Consider the following 12,208-nt stretch of genomic DNA (forward strand, 5'->3'; position numbering starts at 1 on the left):
TTGTGATAAAATTGTAAAAGGGAAAATATTTCATTAAATACAACAATACAATATAATACAGTAGCATTACCTGTGCGAATAATTTGCACTAAAAAAGAAAAAAAATTACCGACTGTCAATCATGTTGACGTTGTTTCAAAATTTAAGCCGTCATATAAACAATTTTAGCAATTAATTAAATTACAAAAACAAAACCAATTTTTTAGTTGTAGATGCCGGTAGAGCAAACAATTATCTATAAAATGATGTACAATTTACGTGAAGTAATTGGAAGTTTTTTTTCCTAAAAAGGGAGGCAAACTTAGGGTTTTAATATATATGATCTAAGTCTCTCTATTCTTTAATTTTTAGCGCTTTATTTGAAAATTGCCCTCTGGCTACAAGTGGCGTCTCCTACTTTGCACAGATATTCTGATACGCAAAGACAGTGCTCCTTTCTTCTACACTCCATAAATTAATAATAATAAATAAACAAAATGATTTTTTTTTAAATTAAATAAATGTTTATAAAAAAAATAAGAAAAGATAACTTTTTATCTTTTAAAAACTCCGGTGAGATTGTGTCATAAAATGAATAAAAATCATGAAAAACAAGGAATCAAAGTTTCACAAGAAGTTATAAACTACTTAGAATATAAAACTGTGTTCTTAAGTGTACGTGGAATATATAAAGGCATTTTTGTAAATAAATAAACAAATATTATTTTTGGAGCAAAAAGATTTTAGCCACCAAACTCGTTTCTAGAATAAAATATTATGATAGTATACCTAATAAATACAATAGGTACATTACGATGATCTAAAATCATAATCATAATAAATATACAAATATATCGAGATGTAATTCAATCTCATCAATCTGCCATCGTAGGTAAAGTATCAAGATACATCAAAACGATTACAGAACGTGAAAGCTCCCTTGACGTTCTGCTTCACCACAAAAAACATTTAATCACGACAAATTCAACGATAGCAGCTTAGATGTGTGTCTAAATAACTACAGCACTGAAAGCCATCGGACTATCACATTACAATTTCAAGTGTCACATTCACAAGTACGAAAAGCCTATATTACATATATTGGCTAAATATGAGTTTCTATCAGTCTGCCTTCACACGTGTGGCACAAAATAAAGCAAACAAAATCTTTGTATTTTTAAAGGATATAACATAATTTGTCACCTTTTGTCACCAACTGTCAGAAAGAAAATTTTTAGTTTAAGATTTTATAAAACAGATATAAAAAAAACTTTTAAAATAGTTAAATCTTTTCAAATAATAATTCTCACAAAATGACGAGACGTAACGTAAGTAGCCAAAAATTAATATAAAAATTAAAGAAATGGTAAAGTTAGGTTCAATCACAATCACAACAGCCTTTCGCAGTCCACTGCTGGACATAGGCCTCCACAAGTTCACGCCAAAAATGGCGTGAACTCATGTGTTTTGCCCATAGTCACCACGCTGGGCAGGCGGGTTGGTGACCGCAGGGCTGGCTTTGTCGTATCGAAGACGCTGTTGCCCGTTTTCGGCTTGTGTATCTCAAAGCCAGCAGTTGATTATCTGAATGATATCTGATGATTATCCCGCCATCGGTCGGCTTTTTAAGTTCCAATGTAATAGTGGAACTGTGCTTTCCCTTAGTCGCCTCTTACGACACCCACGGGAAGAGAGGGGGTGGCTATATTCTTTGATGCCGTAACCACACAGCAAATTAAGTTACGTTATCGCATTATAGGAAGATTTTGACGAACTCTGTGATCCAGAAAATCCACAAATAATTAAATATGAAGATATATTAGAAGCAGCAAAACGAATAAAAAAATTTATAACACCGACTCCTTGCCTGGTAATTGTATAATATTATATTTACATTTACTATATTTTAAAAAGAAGACTAAAGAAATAATGATATAAGCAGCTATATCAATTACGATTATTTTAAAAATCCAGGCATCGCACTACCAGCGCGAGAGTGGTATCAACATTTACTACAAATTAGAAACAGTTCAAAGAACGGGAAGGTAAATTAAAAAAAAATATGTAAATTATTTTAATCATCCTAACATATTACATTTATAAAAGTAAGCTGACCTGGCCAACTTCGTATCGTTTTATTTTTTATTTCTTAAATATGATAATTACATATATCAAAATAAAATTCAGCCTATCTTTCAAGTTGGAACAAACTGCACACGGTTTGCAAATTCGATTAAAATCAGTTAAAAAGATTAGGAGTCTATCGCTGCTAAAGAAATTTATGCGTAATTTATATGTATTAAGATTTAACTGAGGTAACACAGCATAGCAGCAAATATCCTGCTCAAAATCTGAAGCAGCCCGACTGGGGGAAGTATCTCGACTTTACAGAAGATCACAGCTACTATTTAATACTTTCAAGCAGTGTTGTGTTCCTGTGGTGAATAAGGTGACTAGAGCTCCTGGGGGCTCATTGGGAGTAGGGTTGGCAACGCGCTTGTGATGCTTTTGGTTGTAAGTCCGTACTCTTATTCACTGTCATAGTTGCCCTGCTGAAAATTTCCAATAAAAAACCGAAAAATTGTATAAAAATTCCAAAATTTTTATCTCTTTTTATCTGGATCCAGATAGCCCAGATAGATCTATCTGGAATCCAGATAACCCAGATAAAAACAGATAAAATTTGTATGAAAATGTATGAAAATTTTGGAATACCTGTTTCAAACAAACAATAGTTTACAATAACTTCCCATACAAATCATCGTTTTTTATTTGGAATTTTCAGCAGGGTGTATTTAAAGAAAGGTATTATATATTTGTCTAATGTTTACGCGAATTTCACTCATAATGAAACAACTTTTTCGGATTTTATCGCGGTTTATTAAGTTTTTTAGATGCCCGACGTTTCGCAGACCTCCTGTCCTGTTGTGTTTCATTATAATAAGGTAGTATAGAAATTTGTACTTTATTAATGCGGATAATTTTTAAATAGCTTTAAGGAACGAGGAGCGATCAATGCTTTACAGTTGTTACCAAGAGATAGTCAAAAAATCGGTGTGGTGGTAGCTTCTCTTGGTAATCATGCTATGGGCATCTGTTACTATGGCCAGAAGCTAGAAATACCAATCACTGTCATTATGCCTACCTGTGTTGCGGTTATAAAAATGCAGCTTTGCCAAAACTTGGGTGCCAAAGTTATAGTTCAAGGCAACAACTTGGTAGATGCACAAAAGTACGCCAGAGCCTATGCGAAGGATAAAGGACTCACATATATTAAGTTAGTCAAAGTTTGTAAAATAAAGTTATTTAACAGTAAGTAGACTATAATGTAAGATATAAATAATGATACCTAAAACGAGTTAGTTTGCGTGAAAAAGATCTCATGTTTCGGAAACATAAGTCGTAATGTATTTAAAAGGCCGAAATCCTCAAAGACAAATTTGGTGAATTAATAAAAATCCAAAAAGGTATTGTATACACAGAGAAAAATGAAGCAAAGCAGGGTTCGTTAATCGACAATGTTTTTTCTAGCCTCTAAGGTCATATTGACAAACAGTTCCGTCAGGCCTCAGGGCAATGTTCTTCTATTTATGTATGTTTGTTGACTTTTGAGATATACTTTACATTATAAAAATATATTTCAAATGTTATGACAACTCTAGCTAGTTATATTTATAAAGATTAACACAAACATCTTCAAATTTTTAGTTTAGTTGCGTGTGTATAAAAAATAAATACATATATTTTTAATTAGACGAGACTATCCAAATATCATATGCGGTTATGGGACTATTGCTGTAGAAATATTGGAACAAATACCATGTCTTGATGCAATAATAGTACCAGTCGGGAGCGGTGGCCTGGTGGCGTCTGTGGCTACAGTCGTTAAGCACTTAAAGCCAGAATGCCTGGTTTACGTTAGTATTTAAAGTTTATTTTGTAACAAGAGAATAATCAATTCGATATAAAAAATACTGTAATTTTGACTGATCCACTTTACAGATATAAATTGTTAAAAATATTGATTACAAGTAGGTACCTATATTTACTATCTATTCTTTCACACGAAAACCTCTAAAGTGACATTCAACTTACGGTATAAGTGTGCATAGTTCATCATCATCATCATCATCATCATTACAGCCTATTGCAGTCCACTGCTGGACATTGACCTCCACAAGATAGCGCCAAAAAAAATGGCATGAACTCATGTGTGTTGCCCATAGTCACCACGCTGGGCAGGCGGGTTGGTGATCGCAGGACTGGCTTTGTCGCACCTAAAACGCTGCTGCCCGTTTTCGGATTGTGTATTTCAAAGCCAGCAGTTTGATGATTAGCCCGCCATCGATCGGCTGCATAGTTGGAGATCCAAAATAGAACTTAAGCGAGTAGAACTGCGAAAATCTAATCTATATTGTTAAATATAATAAAAACTTACCTTTTTGGCGCAACGGCCATAGCACCGGTTTGTAGCTGTTGCGTTGGTGGTTGCCGGTTCGATTCCAGCACATGACAAACATTTGTATTGTCTATACAGATGTTTACCGTGGTCTGGGTCTTTTTGCAGTTCTTGTGGGTCTCCCCATCGTGCTTAGGAGAACACGTTAAGCCGTCGGTCCCGGTTGTTATCATGTACTCCTGATAGCGATTGTTACACATAGTGGGGAATATATCCGCGAATCCGAATTGGAGCAGCGTGATGGATTAAGTTCTGATCTTTCTCCTACATGGGGAAAGAGGTTTATCCCCAGCAGTAGAATATTACAGACTGAAGTGTATAAACCGTAACTTGTCTTTCTTAAGTATACCTAATAATTGTTAGTCATTTACAAATCTAATTTCCTTAGGGTGTACAATCTGAAAGACTTCCAACTTTTTTCAAGTCTTTAGAAGCTGGAGAACCCATAACATTACCTTACGAACCGTCAATAGCTGAAGGCATAGCTATGCCATACGTCGGTGTTAATGCATTTTATAACGTTAAAGATAAGCTTGATAAATTGGTAATATACTTTCTTTACCTATATCTATACAAATAAATAAAATTCATATGGATGTATACATGATACATATACTGAAATAACATTTTAACAATTTTTATACGTCTGTCTGTTTGTTCCGGCTAATCTCTGAAACTGCTGGACCGATTTTGACGGGACCTTCGCTGGCAGATAGCTGATATAGTAAGGAGTAACTTAGGCTACTTTTATTTAAGAAATTTATTTTATAACTCTGTAAACTGAACAATAATTTTTTTGTTAAATCCCACGCGGACGAAATCGCGGGCACAGCTAGTTTCTAATATAGCAAAATACATATTTTTTTACTTCAACCAGTGTGGTAAACCAAAGTACACTCCGTGATGGTAAGCGGATACCGTGACCTACGGACACGTGCAATACCAGAAGCATTGCTAGAACATTTCCGATTCTAACCCCAAGCCTGCCCAGGAGCGCTGGCTACCCTACCGCAGGAATACTTACCTACAACACTACTTGAGAGCAGTACTATAAAGCTGTGGTCTTCTCTAAGGTTAGAGTGCTTCCCGGTTAGGCTGATCATACTCATCATAATTTCAGCCTATCGCAGTCCACTGCTGGACATAGACCTTCACAAGTTCGCGCCAAAAAATGGCGTAACTCACGTGTTTTGCCCATAGTCACCACGCTGGGCAGGCGGGTTGGTGACCGCAGGGCTAGCTTTGTCGCACCGAAGACGCTGCTGCCCGCCTTCGGCCTGTGTATTTCAAACCCAGCAGTTTGATGGTTATCCCACCATCGGTCGACTTTTTAAGTTCCAAGGTGGTAGTGGAACCGTGTTATCCCTTAGTCACCTCTTACGACACCCACGAGAAGAGAGGGGGTGGCTTTATTCTTTACTGCCGTAACCACACCGTAAGATAGGAAATTTTTTGCTCAAAATATACTTGCTATGTCCTACGTCAATAAAATCATATTCATAGCTCATATTTTAAAACTTAATACTTAGTGTTATGCAATATTATTATTAATGAAAACTGTAGTTACTAGTGAAAGAAGATTGGGTTGCTCGAGCCATTTTGCACTTGGTAGAGAATGAACGCTTCGTTGTAGAGGGAGCTGGCGCATGCCCTTTAGCTGCTATCATCGGCAATCTCGTGCCGGAACTTAAAACAAAGAAGTAAGCCTTTGAAAGTAAAACTGTAACATAGTTATATAAGTAGTTCGAGTGATAACTGGGGTCCTTTCGTTGTAAAGTACCTCTTCCAGCCATAAGTTCTGTTATAAATGAAAAAGTATTTTTTTAAATGAAGTAATGTAATATTATTAAAATTTATATCTACATATTTATTAACGTCTCAGCAAAAAATAAAAAAAAATATTCTATTCGAAATTGCTACCTTTAGCTTTTATACTGGCCTTTAATCTGTTTGACCACGAATCTATGGATTTACGCACTGTTTCCAAGGGAAATTTCGCCACTGCTTGCTCCAAAGATTTTTTAAGAGACTCAATGTCGCCGTGTCATTTAGAGCAGGCCATGTTCTCTAAAACTGACCATAATTTGAAGTCTAAAAGGGTTGAGGTCTGAGCTAGATGAGGGCCAGTCTTCAACTCTTATAAAGTCCGTAACGTTGGTTTCAAGCCAGACCTGGGTAGTTCGTGTCTTGTGACCAGGTGCAGAGTCCTGCTGGAAAGTCTACGGTATATTTTTAAAAAGTGTATTGCTGAGAGGTTTCACAACATGATCCAAGATTGTATCTTGATACACTTTGGCTGAAGTTTTCACTCCTTTTTCACAAAAATGTAGTTTTTAACCAACTTCCAAAAAAGGAGGAGGTTCTCAATTCGACTGTATTTTTCTTTATGTATGTTACTTCAGAAGTTAGAAGTTAGTTTCATCAAGTTACTTTTGACCGAGTGGACCGATTTCGACAATTTTTTTTTTTTAATCGAAAGGTAGTGTGTGCCAATTGGTCCCATTTAAATTTATTTGAGATCTAACAACTACTTTTCGAGTTATATCTAATAATACGTTTTTACTTGACGCTTTTTTCGTCGACCTACGTTGTATTATACCGCATAACTTTCTACTGGATGTACCGATTTTGATAATTCTTTTTTTGTTGGAAAGGGCATATCCCTAGTTTGGTACCATGATAACGAAACTAGGATCTGATGATGGGATCCCAGAGAAATCGAGGGAAACTCTCGAAAATTCGCAATAACTTTCTACTGGATGTACCGATTTTGATAACTCTTTTTTTGTTGGAAAGGGAATATCCGTAGTTTGGTACCATGATAAAGAAACTAGGCACTGATGATAGGATCCCAGAGAAATCGAGGGAAACTCTCGTAAATTCGCAATAACTTTCTACTGGATGTACCGATTTTGATCATTCTTTTTTTGTTGGAAAGGGAATATCCGTAGTTTGGTACCATGATAAAGAAACTAGGCACTGATGATAGGATCCTAGAGAAATCGAGGGAAACTCTCGAAAATCCGCAATAACTTTTTACTGGGTGTACCGATTTTGATAATTTTTAATTTAATCAAAAGCTGATATTTATCATGTGGTCACATATAAATTTTATTGAGATCTGATAACTACTTTTTGAGTAATCTTTGATAACGCGTAGTTACTTGACAATTTTTTCGTCGATCTACGTTGTATTACTCGTCGATGTAATTGAAGTCGGTTTTTTTTTTCGTTTGTGAGCAAACACAATTATGTGACTCCTTGATAAGACACGCCCCTCCAAACCATCACTAACGCAGGATGATGACCACGTTGTACCTTTCCAACAACTTGAGCAGCTTCTTTAGAACTGTGAGCGTACACTTTATCATTTTGCTTATTGTAGTGTTCTTCAATCGTGAATTTTTTTTCATCGGTAAAGAGGATATTTCTGTGCCTTTCACCTGCGTATCGCAACAGAAGGCGTTTTGATTGATCCACTCTCTTTAATTGTAAAGATTGATTTAGGGCATGTCCTCTATAGTCCTAGTGGGAATCTTCATTTCTCGCGATAAGATTTTTTGCTTCCTAATAGGGTTTCGACGAATTCTGGCTTTAATGTAACTGGCGGTTCTGGTTTTTATGTGTATAATATTTGTATTTATATATTTTTATTTTTATTATTATTATTTCTATGTACCTATATTGATAAAAAAAAATATTAAGCTGTAACATTCGGCTGTTACCTTACACAAGAATTAAGTTGCTTACCATAGGAACAGACGACCATGTGTTTGTTATAAGATATTTATTTATATTATATTGTCTTAAGTAATAAAAGTAGTAACAATTTTCTTTTTTATATATTTTCAATTCTATTTCAGTGTGGTGTGCATCTGCAGTGGAGGTAATATTGACGCTGTTCTACTCGGACGCAGTTTGGACAGAGGCCTAGCAGCAGAAGGACGACTGATTAAATTCAAAGTAAATGTTTAGAGTAGATAATTGTTAATATATAAGTTTAAAATGTAACGACGCATGCATTGGTTTATTGTTATAGTTGTTACTTACGTTTGGTTTTGTTTGTCTGATACATTTTCTAAGGGCGGTAAATTTCAAGGACTGAAAAGATTTTTTTTTCTTTAAATTGATTTTTCTCTAAATAAATGTCTTAAAAATTTATAGGCGAGTACAACACGAAAAAAAATATTGTAATATTATTAATTAATTAATAAGTAATAATTAAATTAATAAGTAATAATTTTATGTAAATGAAATGTTAGCTATGATATATGTCCTCCTGTTAAAATTGTTTACAGGTCCTAATTAAGGATTTCGCAAGTGCCTATGAAGAGTTAATGAAATTGTTAGCCGCTATAGGATGTAATATAATCCGACAGTTTCAAGATCGCATCTGGGTAGAGAATGAAATATATCGAGTTGAGGTAAATTTATAAATAATTAGGCTAGATTCCTTCATATATTACCCACGATCAGTCTATCCGATAAATTAGTCAACATTTATGGATAATATTATACCGGTACTAATAAGGATCTTATAACTACCTAACTAAATAAGCTTGAGCGCCTTCTCTGTATAAGGTTCATATTTGGTCTTCACAAATATGACCACGTTTCCGATTTTCGCAGTAAACTCAAGTGGCTCCCAATTCGCCTTTGCAGGAATACCCATGTACTTACTCTACTCTACTGTGTTCTTTTTAATCCTAATGCCCCTCATTACCTTAAAGAACAGTTCACGTTTCTTTGCGATTCCCATGAACACTCCTCTAGATCTGAATCCAATTTGCTTCTGAAAATTCTTCCCCATTGTACCTCCTTCTACTCCAATTCATTTACTGTTAATGCTGTCCGTCTGTGGACCTACACAAGCTTGCTTCAAGCAACGCCTTAAAAAGCATTATATGTCGCTCATTAAGTCATAACTGTCGCGATTTGTAGTTTACTTTATGTGTACTAGATCGTTCAATAAGTCCCGAGACTAACCTGGAAATGGCGCATATATTAAAAACTCTTTTGATTTTTAAAAAGTACTGGCTATCAATACAAGAATATGTGTCAAATTTTTAAAAATGGAACAATAAAATTATTGATTTTGAAACATTTATGTGACGCTACGGTTGTAATTTCGATACAATGGAAAAAACGAGTTTCGCGTGTTGATAAAACATTGTTTATTAATGGGAAAAAATACCGTTAAAGCACAGCAATGGCTTATAAAATGTTATGCAGGATCAGCTCCCTCTAAAGCAACCATTTGTCGGTGGTATGCCGACTTCAAACGCGGTCGCATGGACACCAATGATGGGGAACGCTCAGGTCGTCCAAATGAAGCAGTGACTCAACAAAATATTAACCAAGTCCTCAAAATCGTATTGGAAGATCGGAAGGTAAAAGTGCGAGAGATAGCCGAGATAGTGAAGATTTCAGCTGGTAGTGTTTTCACTATTTTACATAAAAATTTGGCCATGAAAAAGCTTTTTTCTAAGTGGGTGCCGCGTTGGCTTACAACTAATCTAAAGGAACAACGTATCAATGATTCAGAGCGATGTTTGGCGTTAATGAATCATAATAAAAAGGATTTTTACGTCGGTATGTAACAATGGATGAAACCTGGATATACCATTTCACTCCGGAATCCAATCGGCAGGCAGCGGAGTGGAGAGCGGCTGGTGAAAGCCGCCCGAAGCGTCCAAAGACTCAGAAATCGGCCGGTAAGGTTATGGCGTCTATATTTTGGGATGCGCATGGAATACTTTTCATCGACTACCTTAAAAAGGGGCAAAATATAAATAGTGACTATTACATGTGCTTACTGGAGCGATTGAAGTACGAAATTGCGGATAAACGGCCTCACATGAACAAAAAGAAAGTGGTGTTTCACCAGGACAACGCGCCTTGTCACAAGTCCGTGAGAGCGATGGCCAAAATTAACGAATTGGGCTTCGAATTGCTTCCTCATCCCCCTTATTCGCCAGACTTGGCCCCCGCGATTACTGGCTGTTTGCAGACCTCAAAAAAATGCTTCAGGGTAAGAAATTTGACTCAAATAGTGAAGTTATCGCAGCAACGGAGGCTTATTTTGAAGCCAAAGACAAATCGTTCTACACACATGGGATAGAAAAGTTAGAAAAGCGTTGAAGGGACTGTATCGCTCTTGGAGGAGACTATGTTGATGAATAAAAATTAATTTTATAAAAAAGACCTTTTTTTAGTACTTAGTCTCGGGACTTATTGAACCACGTGTTACATATATGTATATATTTTTTTCGACTGTATTTTTTTATGTATGTTACATCAGAACTTTTGACCGTGTGGACCGATTTCGATAAATTTTTTTAATCGAAAGATGGTGTGTGTCAATTGGTCCCATTTAAATTTATTTGAGATCTAACAACTACTTTTCGAGTTATATCTAATAATGCGTTTTTACTTGACGCTTTTTTCGTCGACCTATGTTGTATTATACCACATAACTTTCTACTGGATGTACCGATTTTGATCATTCTTTTTTTGTTAGAAAAGAGATATCCCTACTTTAGTACCATGATAAGAAAACCAGGATCTGATGATGGGATCCTAGAGAAATTGAGGGAAACTCTTGAAAATCCGCAATAACTTTTTACTGGGTGTACCGATTTTGATAATTTTTAATTTAATCGAAAGCTGATGTTTATCATGTGGTCTCATATAAATTTTATCGAGATCTGATAACTACTTTTTGAATAATCTTTGATAACGCGTAGTTACTTGACTATTTTTTCGTCGATCTACGTTGTATTACTCGTCGATGTAATTGAAGTCGGTTTTTTTTTTTCGTTTGCGAACATTTTTAATGACAAGTCGGCTAAGTGCCCAGAATAATTGGCTGAAACCTTAGCTGTCGTTTGTGTTATGATGGTTTCCGGAACCCTAATAAAGTATTGTCGTCCTAATCATATCACGATATCATGGCAGGCATGGCATATTCTAACTCATCCAAGGATATCATGGCTTCCTTATAGTTTGAGAATCAATAAAGTTTATAATTAGTTTTCGAATTTGCTAACTACTAACAAATTCCTTTGACACAATTACGACGACGCGTTGGTGCAGCGGTCACAGTACTGGCTGTTGCGCTGGCGGTCGCGGATTTGATGCCCGCTCACGACAGACATTTGTTTTGGCTATATAGATGTTTGTCGCGGTCTGAGCGTTTGTGCTTGTATTGTGTGTGTGTCCGGACCCCCGACACAGGAGGAAATCTTACAGCCGTTGTTGGGCCATTGAGTGTGAAGCGTTTATTAAAAAAAATCATATCCTCTTTTAACTTCATTCAGTGAGTATGGTGACCAGAGCTTCTGGTAGGGATTGGGGATAGGGTCGGCAACGCGTTTGCGATGCTTCTGATATTTCAGGCGTCTACAAAATACGGTAATCGCTTACCATCAGGTGAGCCGTACGCCTGTTTGGCGACCTAGTTGTATGAAAAAAAAATCTTTATAATAATAATTATAGTTTGTTTTTTTTTTTAGATTAAAATTGTTTGTGAAACAAGAGATGTGAAACATGCCTTGGAACTGAAACGAATAATTGAGAGGGCATACCCTGACGCTTGTCTATTTGAAACTGAACCTTTTAATGATGACAAAACCTGCCCTTGCTATGCAAAATGCAAATAAACTTACATTAATGAAAAACAATAAAATCATATTTTAAATATGATAAAGAAAAAGAAAACACATTGTAAGCACATGTTTAATAAATTTTGTTAATCAACATACATGTCTA

General features: G+C 35.7%; 1 protein-coding gene across 1 annotated transcript; it reads left to right on the plus strand.

Annotated features, from left to right (window-relative positions):
- The first annotated feature begins 1,292 nt into the window (after positions 1–1,292).
- LOC123662472 (L-threonine ammonia-lyase-like) lies at positions 1,293–12,099 on the plus strand. Its single transcript, XM_045597313.1, has 10 exons — positions 1,293–1,307; positions 1,739–1,849; positions 1,954–2,024; positions 2,972–3,256; positions 3,734–3,896; positions 4,827–4,982; positions 6,002–6,138; positions 8,302–8,401; positions 8,737–8,862; positions 11,953–12,099. The coding sequence occupies exons 1-10, from the start codon at positions 1,293–1,295 to the stop codon at positions 12,097–12,099; spliced, it is 1,311 nt and encodes a 436-aa protein (XP_045453269.1).
- Positions 12,100–12,208: the final 109 nt, after the last annotated feature.

This window comes from Melitaea cinxia, chromosome 18, assembly GCF_905220565.1.
Source record: "Melitaea cinxia chromosome 18, ilMelCinx1.1, whole genome shotgun sequence".
In the NCBI taxonomy this organism is placed as follows: domain Eukaryota; kingdom Metazoa; phylum Arthropoda; class Insecta; order Lepidoptera; family Nymphalidae; genus Melitaea; species Melitaea cinxia.

Coding starts and splice junctions, on each gene's coding strand:
- LOC123662472 (XM_045597313.1), top strand. Junction 3,257..3,733: donor AAAGGACTCACATATATTAA/GTTAGTCAAAGT, acceptor ATTTTTAATTAG/ACGAGACTATCCAAATATCA. Junction 8,863..11,952: donor ATGAAATATATCGAGTTGAG/GTAAATTTATAA, acceptor TTTTTTTTTTAG/ATTAAAATTGTTTGTGAAAC.